A 15,148-nucleotide genomic window follows, 5' to 3' on the forward strand; every position below is an offset into this window, starting at 1 on the left:
TTGTCGTGGCTCCTCGGCTTAGGTTGCATCCATCGAAATCGATGGGTGCGACTGACCAATAGCACATAAAATGATAAGGTCAGTTAATCTCTTGGCCGGCTAGACCAATAGTCACAGCCGGCCTACTACAACCTTGGTGAGTAATACTTGTCGTTCATGGTTTTACATGCAGTGCTGACCAGCCATCTTTATACGCAGAATGTTATGTGCTATGCTCGAAACACAATGCAATATGCAAATGTACGCGTCAATCATATGTTTCAATGATTCGTCTATTGACTCTTCGTTTACAGAAAAAAATAATATGCAAAATATCCCCATATCCCCCCTTCTACTCGATAGTTGAACCCTTCTCTAACGAGAAGCCGGTATACAACATCGAGTTCCTTCCCCCACCCCCAAAAAATATACTACCCATCCATTTTCCCCCATTCCCCAAATCGCCCCTACCCCATACTACCGTTCCCCAGTTAAGCCTGCCGGGTAGGGCAGGACTTGGCTGGCAAGGGAGCTCGAGCGGTAATGGCCAGGCGTCTCGCGTTGCAAAGCGCGATCGAAGGCCGGCACTGTTTTTCTCGCAAGAGAACGACAATGGAGTCTCTGATGGAGACTCACCTATCGCTGGACAACAGCGATCACAACCTCTTCGATCCGTGCTCCGAAAGGAACACGGTCAAGAGGGATTTTTTTTCCGAGGAGAGGGTGGCTCCCGAGTTGGGAGCCATCCTTGTGCAGCCTTGTCGTGGCTCCTCGGCTTAGGCCGCACCTATCTAAATCGATGGGCGCGACTGACCAATAGCACATAAAATGAACAGGTCAGTTAATCTCTTGGCCGGCTAGAGCAACAGACTCGGCCGGCCTTCAACAACCTTGGTGAGCATTCATTGTTTGGTCATGATTTTACGTGCAACACTGACTAGCGTCTTTATACACAGAATTTTATGTGCTATGCTCGAAACACAATGCAATATGCAAATGTATGTGTCGATATGTGATTTAATGATTTGTCTATTGACTCTTCGTCTACAGAATAAATACTATGAAAAATATTCCCACATCGATTGCTGAACCCTTCTCTAACGAGAAGCCGGTATACAACATCGAGTCCCCTCCCCCCCCTCTCCCCCAAAAAATATACTACCCATCCATTGCCCCCCATTCCCATAATCGCCCCTACCCATTCTACCGTTCCCTAGTCAAGCCTGCCGGGTAGGGCAGGACTTGGCTGGCAAGGGAGCTCGAGCGGTAATGGCCAGGCCTCTCGCGTTGCAAAGCGCGATCGTAGGCCGGCACTGTTGTTCTTGCAAGAGAACGACAATGGAGTCTCCGAAGGAGACTCACCCAATCGCTGGATAACGGCGATCACAACCTCTTCGATCTGTGCTCATTTGGGAGCGCGGTTCAAGAGGGATTTTTTTTCCGAGGAGAGGGTGGCTCCCGAGTTGGGAGCCATCCTTGTGCAGCCTTGTCGTGGCTCCTCGGCTTAGGTCGCATCAATCGAATTCGGTCGATGTGATTGACCAATAGCACAAAAACAAATTCATTTGTTCTTCGTTGGTCGCTCGGTATTGACAGCGTGGTGAGGCTCATATTTACCTTGTTTTACTCTCTGCTAATAATGCCTTCCTTTGTGGTCTCCTATTGTAGATATTCGTTATTAATCTTGACAGGTAAGCACTTTTTTGGTACCTCTTAGTTACTTAAATGTGTTACCGATGATGATAATGAATTAATACCATTCTTGTCACTTGAACCGTGAACTTTTGATATATGAATAATCAACTCGTAACGGTCGAGAGTCGGAGACCCGTGTTGGGATCCATTTTTGTTCGCAGTCTCGTTTTGTCGGTAACACGATCTTTGTGATACGCTTTCGAATCGTCATTTACGAATTACAACTTCAACAAGTCTCTATAACTTGATGTAATCAGCAACATTTACTGATTGCACATCTTTGACAATAATATTGGACCACTCTAAGTAAAATTTTGTAGATGTTTTCCTTCGAAGGTGTCCCACCAGGTGGACGAGAATGGCAATCCTGCAGAAAAGGCATCGTACTTAATATAATTTCTACTATGCTGTCGGTCTGCACACAGTCGTCTCTCCAGAACAGAATCAATAATCCCTATATCGATGGTGCGTTTCTTATATTGCAGTATAGTTTCACGAAGGGAATTAAATGTTTCATCCTTGGAGAGAGGGCCAATGAGCTGTTGAGTATAGCAGACGGTGAGATAGAACAGCAAGCTTGGCTTAGCTTGATCATCACCCCACGCAGTGACCTCTGTGTCTAACTTCAAGCGAATATAAGAAAATGTGTCGTGAATCATTTCCTTTGTCGCAAGAAAGACTGCCGAAGATTCAGAGCTATGGATGGATGGTGAAAGTGTTCGTGAGGTGATATATCCAGATACTTCCAGGTAAAATGGGAGTCCAACTTCCTGTGCAAACGGGGTGTGAACCAAAGAATGAGGGTGAAAGTCTTCGCAAATCTGTTTGAAGATGCACAAAGTGAGGTTCGAAAATTGCCAAGAGAGAGCTTCGAATGTGTCTTTGTCACGAAAGTCGCGATCCCTGTCAGCCAAGGAAGAGTAAAACACAAAGTTTTGAAACGAGACACATGCGGGAATCCGGATTTTTGTGTGTGATAAATGAAGTTTGTGCGGTTTTTGATAAAAATAACCAAAGAGTCTTAGAGCGAGCTCTTTTTGATGACGAACGAGCATGCCGCCGTTCCAATGTGTAAAGGATGCTAAATTTTGTTGATGAAGTATGCAAGTTAAGACATTTGCAGGCAACAATTCCCCCATCTCAATGTCCCTGAACCAACTGGTGGTGTCAAAGAAACTTGTCACGGAGACGTTGTCAGGTTCAACCGCTAGCAAGCTGTATAGATAGTCGTTTTCTCGAAGTCCTTCCTGGGGCAAAATCTGGTCAGGGTCCGTCAAATGAAGAAGTACAGCTTGCGAAACTTCGGATATACAGTGATACGCCGCATTAGCGACATTATTCTGCCATTTTTGAGAGTTTAGACCGAAAACAATGTCAAAAAGCGGTAATAATTCGTCGTGTCCAAATCCAAAGTCATAGGGATTCCCATAGTCCTTGGACCAGTCTCCGAAGGAACGTCGCATGTACATATCGCGAAGTATCACCCAATCTTGATCAAACATGTCCCAATTTCCACAACATGCGGCAAGAGACACCTGAGAACGGAATCGAGAGGGCACTGTAAATCTAGAAATCATTTCCGAAATAAAATATGCACGAGGAAGACGTGAGATTAGTGATTGGATAGTGAAAAGTGTCGATGATCGGGTCAGATAGAACTGTATACTAAGTAGAGGTGCACAAAGTCTCCGGACGGCATGTGATTGTGGTGATTTGAACGGACACTGACTAGGCGGATGGGGCCAATTGGATGGGGTGATAAAAAGTGCCATTGTTTGTAGAGTTGGAAGGATCGTTGTTGTAACGAGGAATAGCAATGATAATCCAATTACGGCGGCCACAGGGATGACCACTGACCAGCGTTCGCTGAAAGCATGAAGAAAGTCAATGAGCCCCCCGAGAAAGAGAACCAAAGCAGTTTGTAGGAGAAGTGGCATCACTGTAAATATCCTGTCCACCCGCCATTTCTCGAGCCCATGCTTCCTCATGTAGAATATTGCGTATTTTTCACGCTGGTCGGAGATGTCTGAGTAGGACTGGTGCTCCCTTAGCCATTGTAAAGAGATAGTGCCCACAAGCACCGTTGTCAGGCTAAGGACGAGGCTGATGAACCAGAAAACATTGACCCGGATCGTCGACGCAGAAGGCACAAAGGGGTCATTTGAAGACAGGGAAGTGCTAGTGATGACGCCGGTGTCATTGTCAAGCCGGGCAGCAATATGGGCAAGCAATGTAATCATAGCACCGCTCGGGTCGGGCTGAAGATCTTTATAGGATTCCACAAGGAATGTTGTGACCACAGCCGAGAACAAACCAGCCTTAAAAAAATTCATAGTCATCTATACCATACTCGAAAGATACACAATGCCAACTCACAAAGATGAGCAAATTCTGAACCTCATCCTTCCATGCATCACAACGCAGCTTGTCGTCCTTCAGCAGAGGTTCAAGGAGAATTGTCCATGGATCACCGTCTGGTTTTGGAGGCGCATATTGGAATGGGTCCTCTATGCTCCACATTTTGGGAAGGTCCGAGTTGGTTTCTTGCGGCATGTTCTGAAGAAAGGTACACGTCTGCGTAGCAAGAACGAAAAGACAAATATCTCACATTAAGATCATGACGTACTGGTTGTTCATTGGTGCCATTGCGGTCTTGGGGACAGGAGGAATCATCATCGGAAGGCATTGTGAGTCGTGACGAATGGTTCAAAAAAAAGGAAAAACCGACTGGAAGTTCAGTCGGCGTTAACTGTGGGTCGGAGTTACCTCGGAAGATTAGCACACTGCCTCCCTGCCATCATGTACTTGGGCTGGGGATTTAACAGAGAAGTCCTGCATCTCCAACTTTTGAACCGTGTTTAATAGCAGACATTGCAAATACCAAGAAGAACTGAGTCTCCTGCTGTCGTAAATGAACAGCTCTCATGTCCGTCGCATAGATCGCACTTCTAATCTAAATTCTAATGTGGGCCAGTCACAGTGCGCCTACGGGAACTTGCCATTTGAAAACTGAAAATTCGATACCAAGTTTCGTTAATTGACTGTTAATCGACAACATTTATTTGTTGGCAATCATCAAATAAAACAGGGGGTTCTGGACTATAATTGAAACCTTCTGGAGTTTTTCCTTTAAAAGTGTCCCACCAACTGGATGAAAATGGGACGCATATATACTCGTCATCGTACGGAATATGGTTGTCGCTGGCATGCTGTCGGCCAGACAGTCGTCTCTCCAAAATGGAATCAATAAGACCTACATCGATGGTGTGTTCCTTATACTGGAGGATGGTGCCACGATGGGAGATAAAGTTTTCGTCTTTGGAGAGAGGGCCAACTAGCTGTTGGGTATAGCAGGCAGCCAGGTAGAAAAACAAGCTTGGCTTTGGTTGGGAATCCTTCCAGGACGAGATCTCCATGTCTAAAATTGAAGAAATATAGGTAAATAGGTCACGAAATGTCTGCTTTGTGGCGAGAGAAACTGCCGAGGATTCACTTTCATTGTCGATGGAGAAGGAGATGGATGGCGAAAATGTCCGAGCGGTGATATATGCAGCTACTTCAAAATAAAGCGGAAGCCCAAGTTCCTGTGAAAATGAGTTGTGGACCAAAGAATGAGGATGGAAATCTTCGCAAGCCTGTCTGAAGATGGAAAAGGTGAGGTTGGCAAATTGCCAAGCGAAGGCTTCAAAGGTGTCCTTGTCACAAAAGTCGTTATCTCGGTCTGCCACGAGATGGTACGATGAGACATTGAAGAAGGATACACTCAAGGGAACTTGAAAGACGTAGTAGAATGAGAAATTTCTGAAGGAGACGGATACGGGAACCTGACGTTTTGTATGTGATAGTTGTAGTTTGTGCGGTTTCTGATAAAAATAACTAAAAAGACGCAAGGCGAGCTCTTTTTGATGACGTTGGAAAATACTGCCGCTCCATTCCGTGAATGCTGCTAGGTTTTGTTGATGAAGTATACAAGTTAAGGCCTTTGCGGATGACAATTCCCCCTTTCCAACATGGTCAAAGACAGAATCGGTGTCGAAGAAACTTGTTATGGAGACCCTGTCGTGTCCAATAGATGACAAGTTGTACAGGTAGTTGTTCTCACAGAGGCGGGCCCGAGAAGACAACCGGAGAGTGTTCGTCAGTGGTAGAAGTGCATGTTGCGAAACCTCTGACATACAGTGATAGGCGGCATCAACAACATCTTCACGCCAGTGCTGATATTTAAGACCGTGGACAATATCAAAAAGTGGCAATCGCTCGTCGCGGCCAAAACCCATGGTATCCATAAACCAATAGTATTCTTTGAACCGATTTTCCAAAGAACGCCGCATGTACAAATCACGAATTATCACCCAATCCTTATCGAACATGACCCAAGTTCGACACCATGCGGTATAGGTCACTTGAGTCTGGAATTTGGAGGCCATTGTGTAGCTAGAAATCATTTCCGAACTCAAAGATATACGATGAAGACGAGAGATCAGTGATCGAATAGGGACAAGTACAGATGATTGCCTCAAATAGGACGGTATCTTGAGTAGAGGCGCGCAGATCCGCCGCACGGCATGAGATTGTGGCGATTTAAAGGGGCACTGACTAGGCGGGTGGAGCGATGTGGACGGGATGATAAAAAGTGCCATTGTCTGTAGAGTCGGGAGGATCGTCGTTGTAACGAGGAATAGCAAAGATAATCCAATCACGGCGGCAACAGGAATGACCACCGACCAGCGTTGACTGAAAGCATGCAGAAAGTCTATCAGCCCTCCGAGAAAGAGAACCAAAGCAGACTGTAGGAGAAGGGGCATCACTGTAAATATCCTGTCCACCCGCCATTTCTCTAGCCCCTCCTTCCTCATGTGAAATATCGCATACTTTTCGCGCGGGTCGGAGACGTTTGAGTAGGACCGGTGCTCCCTTAGCCATTGTAAAGATATGGTGCCCACGAGCACCGTCGTGAGGCTAAGCACGAGGCTGATGAACCAGAAAACGTTGACCCGAATTGTCGATGTAGCAGGCACAAAGGTGTTGTCCGAAAAGATGGAAGTACTAGTGATGATGCTGGTGTCATTGTCAAGCCGGGCAGCGATGTGTGCAAGCAAAGCAATCATAGTATCATTTGGGTCTGCCTGAAGGTCCTTATAGGATTCCACAAGAAAAGTCGTGACCACGGCAGAGAACAGACCAGCCTTAAAACAACAGTTCTTGACATCTATACCATACTCGAAATATAATGCTAACTTACAAAAATGAGCAAATTCTGAACCTCGTCTTTCCATGCATCACAACGGAGCTTGTCACTCTTCAGCAGAGGTTCAAGGAGAATTGACCATGGATCACCGTCTGGTTTTGGAGGCGCATATTGGAATGGGTCCTCTATGTTCCACATTTTGGGAAGGTCCGAGTTGGTTTCTTCCGGCATGTTCTGAAGAAAGGTACACGTCTGCGTTGAGAACGAAAAGACAGAGATCTCACATGAAGATCATGACGTTCTGGTTGTTGATTGGTGCTATTGCGGTCTTGGGAGAAGGAGGAATCATCAACGGATGGCATCATGAGTCGTGAGGAATGGTTCACAAAAAAAGAACCAACTGGAAGTTCAGTCGGCGTTAACTGTGGGTCGGAGTTACCTCGGAAGATTAGCACACTGCCTCCCTGCCATCATGTACTTGGGCTGGGGATTTAACAGAGAAGTCCTGCATCTCCAACTTTTGAACCGTGTTTAATAGCAGACATTGCAAATACCAAGAAGAACTGAGTCTCCTGCTGTCGTAAATGAACAGCTCTCATGTCCGTCGCATAGATCGCACTTCTAATCTAAATTCTAATGTGGGCCAGTCACAGTGCGCCTACGGGAACTTGCCATTTGAAAACTGAAAATTCGATACCAAGTTTCGTTAATTGACTGTTAATCGACAACATTTATTTGTTGGCAATCATCAAATAAAACAGGGGGTTCTGGACTATAATTGAAACCTTCTGGAGTTTTTCCTTTAAAAGTGTCCCACCAACTGGATGAAAATGGGACGCATATATACTCGTCATCGTACGGAATATGGTTGTCGCTGGCATGCTGTCGGCCAGACAGTCGTCTCTCCAAAATGGAATCAATAAGACCTACATCGATGGTGTGTTCCTTATACTGGAGGATGGTGCCACGATGGGAGATAAAGTTTTCGTCTTTGGAGAGAGGGCCAACTAGCTGTTGGGTATAGCAGGCAGCCAGGTAGAAAAACAAGCTTGGCTTTGGTTGGGAATCCTTCCAGGACGAGATCTCCATGTCTAAAATTGAAGAAATATAGGTAAATAGGTCACGAAATGTCTGCTTTGTGGCGAGAGAAACTGCCGAGGATTCACTTTCATTGTCGATGGAGAAGGAGATGGATGGCGAAAATGTCCGAGCGGTGATATATGCAGCTACTTCAAAATAAAGCGGAAGCCCAAGTTCCTGTGAAAATGAGTTGTGGACCAAAGAATGAGGATGGAAATCTTCGCAAGCCTGTCTGAAGATGGAAAAGGTGAGGTTGGCAAATTGCCAAGCGAAGGCTTCAAAGGTGTCCTTGTCACAAAAGTCGTTATCTCGGTCTGCCACGAGATGGTACGATGAGACATTGAAGAAGGATACACTCAAGGGAACTTGAAAGACGTAGTAGAATGAGAAATTTCTGAAGGAGACGGATACGGGAACCTGACGTTTTGTATGTGATAGTTGTAGTTTGTGCGGTTTCTGATAAAAATAACTAAAAAGACGCAAGGCGAGCTCTTTTTGATGACGTTGGAAAATACTGCCGCTCCATTCCGTGAATGCTGCTAGGTTTTGTTGATGAAGTATACAAGTTAAGGCCTTTGCGGATGACAATTCCCCCTTTCCAACATGGTCAAAGACAGAATCGGTGTCGAAGAAACTTGTTATGGAGACCCTGTCGTGTCCAATAGATGACAAGTTGTACAGGTAGTTGTTCTCACAGAGGCGGGCCCGAGAAGACAACCGGAGAGTGTTCGTCAGTGGTAGAAGTGCATGTTGCGAAACCTCTGACATACAGTGATAGGCGGCATCAACAACATCTTCACGCCAGTGCTGATATTTAAGACCGTGGACAATATCAAAAAGTGGCAATCGCTCGTCGCGGCCAAAACCCATGGTATCCATAAACCAATAGTATTCTTTGAACCGATTTTCCAAAGAACGCCGCATGTACAAATCACGAATTATCACCCAATCCTTATCGAACATGACCCAAGTTCGACACCATGCGGTATAGGTCACTTGAGTCTGGAATTTGGAGGCCATTGTGTAGCTAGAAATCATTTCCGAACTCAAAGATATACGATGAAGACGAGAGATCAGTGATCGAATAGGGACAAGTACAGATGATTGCCTCAAATAGGACGGTATCTTGAGTAGAGGCGCGCAGATCCGCCGCACGGCATGAGATTGTGGCGATTTAAAGGGGCACTGACTAGGCGGGTGGAGCGATGTGGACGGGATGATAAAAAGTGCCATTGTCTGTAGAGTCGGGAGGATCGTCGTTGTAACGAGGAATAGCAAAGATAATCCAATCACGGCGGCAACAGGAATGACCACCGACCAGCGTTGACTGAAAGCATGCAGAAAGTCTATCAGCCCTCCGAGAAAGAGAACCAAAGCAGACTGTAGGAGAAGGGGCATCACTGTAAATATCCTGTCCACCCGCCATTTCTCTAGCCCCTCCTTCCTCATGTGAAATATCGCATACTTTTCGCGCGGGTCGGAGACGTTTGAGTAGGACCGGTGCTCCCTTAGCCATTGTAAAGATATGGTGCCCACGAGCACCGTCGTGAGGCTAAGCACGAGGCTGATGAACCAGAAAACGTTGACCCGAATTGTCGATGTAGCAGGCACAAAGGTGTTGTCCGAAAAGATGGAAGTACTAGTGATGATGCTGGTGTCATTGTCAAGCCGGGCAGCGATGTGTGCAAGCAAAGCAATCATAGTATCATTTGGGTCTGCCTGAAGGTCCTTATAGGATTCCACAAGAAAAGTCGTGACCACGGCAGAGAACAGACCAGCCTTAAAACAACAGTTCTTGACATCTATACCATACTCGAAATATAATGCTAACTTACAAAAATGAGCAAATTCTGAACCTCGTCTTTCCATGCATCACAACGGAGCTTGTCACTCTTCAGCAGAGGTTCAAGGAGAATTGACCATGGATCACCGTCTGGTTTTGGAGGCGCATATTGGAATGGGTCCTCTATGTTCCACATTTTGGGAAGGTCCGAGTTGGTTTCTTCCGGCATGTTCTGAAGAAAGGTACACGTCTGCGTTGAGAACGAAAAGACAGAGATCTCACATGAAGATCATGACGTTCTGGTTGTTGATTGGTGCTATTGCGGTCTTGGGAGAAGGAGGAATCATCAACGGATGGCATCATGAGTCGTGAGGAATGGTTCACAAAAAAAGAACCAACTGGAAGTTCAGTCGGCGTTAACTGTGGGTCGGAGTTACCTCGGAAGATTAGCACACTGGCCTCTGCCATCATGTACTTGGGCTGGGGATTTAACAAAGAAGTCTGCTATGGGTCATGTTCAAATTTTGAGAGAAAGTAGCTACCAATTGTCAAGTTCGCAAGAGGAAGGGTCGGATGTGATGATTATTTACAATAAGATTGACAGGGCTTAACTTAGAGCGGAGGAATAGCAAAGGTATAAAGTAGATAAGTAACAGCATAATGAGTCACAGCGAGACGTGGGCAACTGATAAAACAACCAAAGAATTTAGACAAAAGCCCCCCAAAAGCAAGAAAATAGCTGCAGAGATAGCACCAATATAAAGAGCTGAGAGTAGAGATAGGTTGAACAGACGCCTACTTGAAGCCACATCCAACATACCGAGCCGATAGAAATACAGATGGAAAGGCTTGCAAACTGGAGTACAATCAATGACGAGTTCCGCAAATTTGCTATTTGGAAACATCTGCTGGCTGCGAATCTTCTTCAACATAGGGCGTTGGATTATAAATTAGATCTTCTGAGTGCTTTCCTTCAAAGGTGCGCCACCACAAGGATGAAAATGGTAAGCCTGGACAGGAATAATACGCCCCGAAACGGTCGCTAGTAGCTCCTTGATCTACGGACAGTCGTCTCTCTAGAACAGCATCGATTATCCCTATGTCTATAGTGCATTTTTTATATTGCAAGACGGTATCACGAAGGGAGGCAAACGTTTCCTCTTTGGCCAGGGGGTCAATAAGCTGAAGAATATAGCAGACCGTCACGTAGAAAAGCAAGCTGGGCTTCGCCTGGTTGTCCTTCCACGTAGACATTTCCATTTCTAATTTAGACCGAATATAAGAAAATGTGTTGCGAATCATTTCCTTCATGGCGAGGACTACCGCCGACGGTTCATTTTGACAGTTGATGGAGAAAGATATGGATGGTGAAAGTGTTCGAGACGCCATGTATCCAGCTACGTCCAGGAAAAACCAAAGCCCATGCTCCTGTGCAAGCGAGTTGTGAACCAAAGAATGAGGGTCAAAGTCTTTGCAGGCTTCTTTGAAGATGGCGAATGTGAGGTTGGCAAATTGCCAAGAAAGAGCTTCAAAAGTGTCTTTATCACGCATGTCCTGATCCCGGTCCGCTATCAGATGGTAATATGAAAAATGTTGGAAGGAGATGCATTTGGGAGCTTTAAGCTTGGTGTCTGTTAGTCGTAGTTTGTGTGGTTTCTGATAGAAATAGCCAAAAAGTCGCAAGGCGAGCTCCTTTTGATGGCGCTGGAGCACACCACTGCTCCAATCAGTAAAGATTGCCAGGTTCTGCTGGTGCAGTGCACAAGATAAGGCTTTTGCGGACGACAGTTCCCCCTTTTCAACATCGCTGAAGCACGCATCGGTGTCAAAGAACCTTGTTACAGAGACGCCGCCTCGCCTAGATAAAATGTTGTATAGGTAGTCGTTCTGACGAAGGCGTTCCCGGGGTGAATATCGGCTAGTGTCCGTCAAAAGCGAAAGCACACGTTGCGAAATGTCGGAGAAACAATGATATACCACATCAGAGACATTTCCTTGCCACTTCTGACGGTTAAGCCCAACAACAATATCGAAAAGTGGTAATTGTTCATCGAGTTCCCAGCCGATTATATCGAAATGTCCAAAGTCTTTGTTCCAATTTCCCAAAGAGTGCCGCATGTACATATCACGAATTAGAACCCATTTCTCGTCAAATCCCGACCAACTACGACTCCATGAGGAATAAGTCACTTGAGAACGGAACTTGGAAGGAAATGAAAATCTGTGCTTCACCGCCGAACCAAACAATATACGACAGAGACGTGAGATCATTGATGGAATAGAGGATAACCTCCATAAACGCTTTAGATGGAAGTGTATGTCGTATAAGTATACGCAGATGCGCCGTACAGCATGCGATTGTGGTGATTTATAAGGGCACTGACTAGGGGGATCAGGCCACGAAGTCGGGATGACAAAAAGCGACATTGTCTGTAGAGCCGGGAGTATTGTCGTTACAACGAGGAATAGCAATGATATTCCAATCACAGCGGCCACAGGGATGACAACGGACCAACGTTCGCTGAAAGCGTGCAAGAAGTCTATGAGACCCCCAAGAAAAAGAACCAAAGCGGATTGCAGGAGAAGGGGCATTGCTGTAAACACCCTATCCACTCGCCATCTGTCTAGCCCATCCTTCCTCATGTGGAATATCGCGTACATCTCGCGCGGGTTGGAAAGATTCGAGTAAGATTGGTATTCCCTTAGCCATTGTAAAGAGATGATTCCTACGAGCACCGTCGTCAGGCTAAGGACAAGGCTGATGAACCAGAAAACGTTGACCCGAACTGTCGACGCAGCGGGTACAAAGGGGTCGTTCGAAGAGAGGGAAGTTTTAGTGATGACGGTGTCATTATCAAGCCGAGCTGCGATGTGTGCAAGCAAAGTGATCACAGTATCGTTAGGGTCGGGCTGAAGATCTTTATAGGATTCCACAAGGAAAGTGGTAACCACAGCAGAGAAGAGACCAGCCTTGTGAAGAGAATAAAATTTCTTCATCGATACACGCTTGGAAGACAATGCCAACTCACAAAGATGAGCAAATTCTGAACCTCGTCTTTCCATGCATCACAACGTAGCTTTTCGTTCTTTAGCAAAGGTTCAAGAAGAAGTGACCATGGTTCTCCGTCTCGTTTTGGAGGTGCGTATTGAAATGGATCTTCTATGCTCCATACTTTGGGAAGTGCCGGATTCGCTTCTTCCGGTACTTTCTGCAATGAAGAAAAGGCGCATGTAGTAGGTGAGTTTGTGGATAACCTGATTGAAATTTGGCACTGAAAAGAGTGGTAGCTTACATCAAGATTATCCGGTAGTTCACTACTACCACTGTGGTCTTGTGTACAGGCGGTATTATCGACGGATGTCATAGACATAGATTGTCACTCCAATTAAACATGCTGGGGCACCAATAACCGGCTTGCCTCGGCGTTAATTGTGGGTCGGAATGATCCCGGAAGATACATATATCTCTTAGTTGATACAGTGCAGGTAATATACGACAATGTTAGTGAACAGGTTTGTGCAATTATAGGGAACAATAATAAAAAAAAAGTGGGCATGAATTGCAGTTGGGAGTTGCAATATCGATGTATATATGCACCTCTCCGTAGTCGAAGGTATGCAATCAACATAAGTCCAATCCGAAGTCAATCGCCGTCAATCATCAGTCCAAACTTCTTCAGCTTCTCAAAATACTTTTGCACACGGCTTGCGACCTGTCTCGGTGTCCTCCTGCCACCCATTGCGCGTGAAATCTTCTGCCACCTTTGAATATCAACCAAGAGTCAACGCCAAGTTCGCGAGAAGAAGAAAAAGGACAATGCCCACCGGAACTTTTCTCCCTCGGGTATTTGCTCCAATAATTGCTCAAGTAAATTCTGCTCGGATTCGGACCAGGCTTGCTTGTACGTCTCTGGTTTGGGCTTTCCATTTCCTCGTGCTTTACTTTTCGTTTTTATTTCCTCTGCAGGATCGGCGCCATAGTAATCATCGTCCTCACTTCCATCTTCGAAATCGTTCTTCTTCCTTTTGGTTTTAGCCAACGCTTTTGGTTTGGTCTTTTTCCGAGGGGCAGGAGGGTTGTCGGGTAGGGGCGCGAAAGGAGATATGTCATCGTCATCATCATCATCGTCGAAAACGGGTGGAGGAGGGAGGTTCTTCTTTCCACCACGGTGGACTCGGGTGCTGGCTGACGAAGACGACACTTTTTTGATCTTGGGTGGAATAGGAAGCTGCTTGCCCATCGGCGGCGGTAGCGGGACCTCTCCATCACTCGCATCCATCTCCACGTCAAATTGCGGCGTCGCCGTGATGGTTCCCTTTTCTCCATCGTCGTCGTCAATGGACACGTCCAGAGCCATTGCCTCCTCCGCAACGTCCTCTCGAATAAACACTCCCATCGAGCCTGCCTTGCTTGACAGTGGCATACGCAGCGCACACCCACCGCGGATCTTTCTTTGTTTCAACTCGCGAATTTTCTGCTGCTCGAGCCGCCGCTGACGTTCAATGGGATCAAGTTCCTCTTCGCTGCTGCTTTCAGGCTCGGGAGACATAGCGGCGAAGCGAGCTAGGATGGGGTCGAGAATGGTGCGCCGGGAGCGCTTGACGAAGCGTTGGAGGTCTGAAAGTGAAGAGGGACGTTGAGTCTGCGAGGGCTGGGCACGTGAAGCTATCTCGTCGCGCTTGCACTGTGCCAGGGTGCGCAGGGGACCAGTGTCTGTAGGTTGAGTTCGGTCGGTTGATCGTTCGATGAAATTTTGAAGGATTGCGAGGAATGGAAACGTACCAGACTTTTCAAATACTGCCCAGTCGATGTCTTTTGGCAGGGTGAGCCTGCAGCTGGCCTGTTCACTCAGCCTAAATGCATTGTCGTCGAGCTACCAGAAAAATGATTTTAAGTAACGATACGATCTACGGACAGTAGTGGGCGCACTTCGTTGCTGAGATTAGAAAGGAAGTGAGAAGGCCTTTGGACTATATCGACTTTGAGCCGTTGGAGTCTCTCTATATCTGCTCGTTGTTGAGCAAGCAACGTCCTCTGGGTACTAATAAACACTTCTAGTGCCTGCAATCTGCATTCAAACGATAAGCATGGGTAATGTACGATGACCAGTGGGTGCTACGCACGTCTGCGCGTGATTCTGTTCGTCCATAGTAACTTATCTGTATTTTCCAGATGAGAGACAGGAAGGGGAGGAATGAGAATCATTGAAGCAGTTGGAGTACCACGGGTGTGTATATAAGATTTTTTTGAGTTCAGGAATAACCCTCTTTCGGATATCCAATTTCAGTGCCGCCAACTTTTCTCACGCACGGGGAGCTTGTTTATATTTGTCCCTTGCCTCTGCCTTCCATCATCTGTATTGTCTGGCTCACTGCCAATTTATGCAAAGTGCTGAGTACAGGACTACAATAGTGCAGATCCC

General features: G+C 46.3%; 5 protein-coding genes across 5 annotated transcripts; all 5 read right to left on the reverse strand.

The window, feature by feature from the left end:
• Positions 1 to 1,911: 1,911 nt before the first annotated feature.
• JR316_0013002 (uncharacterized protein) lies at positions 1,912 to 4,360 on the reverse strand (the record flags this gene model as incomplete). Its single annotated transcript, XM_047898617.1, has 4 exons — positions 1,912 to 2,041; positions 2,098 to 3,992; positions 4,051 to 4,230; positions 4,301 to 4,360. The coding sequence occupies 4 exons, from the start codon at positions 4,358 to 4,360 to the stop codon at positions 1,912 to 1,914; spliced, it is 2,265 nt and encodes a 754-aa protein (XP_047742165.1).
• A 358-nt stretch (positions 4,361 to 4,718) lies between these two features.
• JR316_0013003 (uncharacterized protein) lies at positions 4,719 to 7,224 on the reverse strand (the record flags this gene model as incomplete). Its single annotated transcript, XM_047898618.1, has 4 exons — positions 4,719 to 5,446; positions 5,561 to 6,860; positions 6,917 to 7,096; positions 7,147 to 7,224. The coding sequence occupies 4 exons, from the start codon at positions 7,222 to 7,224 to the stop codon at positions 4,719 to 4,721; spliced, it is 2,286 nt and encodes a 761-aa protein (XP_047742166.1).
• Positions 7,225 to 7,579: 355 nt separating this feature from the next.
• On the reverse strand, positions 7,580 to 10,085 carry JR316_0013004 (uncharacterized protein; the record flags this gene model as incomplete). Its single annotated transcript, XM_047898619.1, has 3 exons — positions 7,580 to 9,721; positions 9,778 to 9,957; positions 10,008 to 10,085. The coding sequence occupies 3 exons, from the start codon at positions 10,083 to 10,085 to the stop codon at positions 7,580 to 7,582; spliced, it is 2,400 nt and encodes a 799-aa protein (XP_047742167.1).
• Positions 10,086 to 10,616: 531 nt separating this feature from the next.
• On the reverse strand, positions 10,617 to 13,096 carry JR316_0013005 (uncharacterized protein; the record flags this gene model as incomplete). Its single annotated transcript, XM_047898620.1, has 3 exons — positions 10,617 to 12,695; positions 12,755 to 12,934; positions 13,019 to 13,096. 3 exons carry the CDS (start codon positions 13,094 to 13,096, stop codon positions 10,617 to 10,619), a joined length of 2,337 nt encoding a protein of 778 aa, XP_047742168.1.
• A 273-nt stretch (positions 13,097 to 13,369) lies between these two features.
• Positions 13,370 to 14,875, reverse strand: JR316_0013006 (ZZ-type zinc finger-containing protein 3; the record flags this gene model as incomplete). Its single annotated transcript, XM_047898621.1, has 4 exons — positions 13,370 to 13,487; positions 13,551 to 14,599; positions 14,656 to 14,794; positions 14,850 to 14,875. The coding sequence occupies 4 exons, from the start codon at positions 14,873 to 14,875 to the stop codon at positions 13,370 to 13,372; spliced, it is 1,332 nt and encodes a 443-aa protein (XP_047742169.1).
• Positions 14,876 to 15,148: the final 273 nt, after the last annotated feature.

This window comes from Psilocybe cubensis, chromosome 13, assembly GCF_017499595.1.
Source record: "Psilocybe cubensis strain MGC-MH-2018 chromosome 13, whole genome shotgun sequence".
Taxonomy (NCBI): domain Eukaryota; kingdom Fungi; phylum Basidiomycota; class Agaricomycetes; order Agaricales; family Agrocybaceae; genus Psilocybe; species Psilocybe cubensis.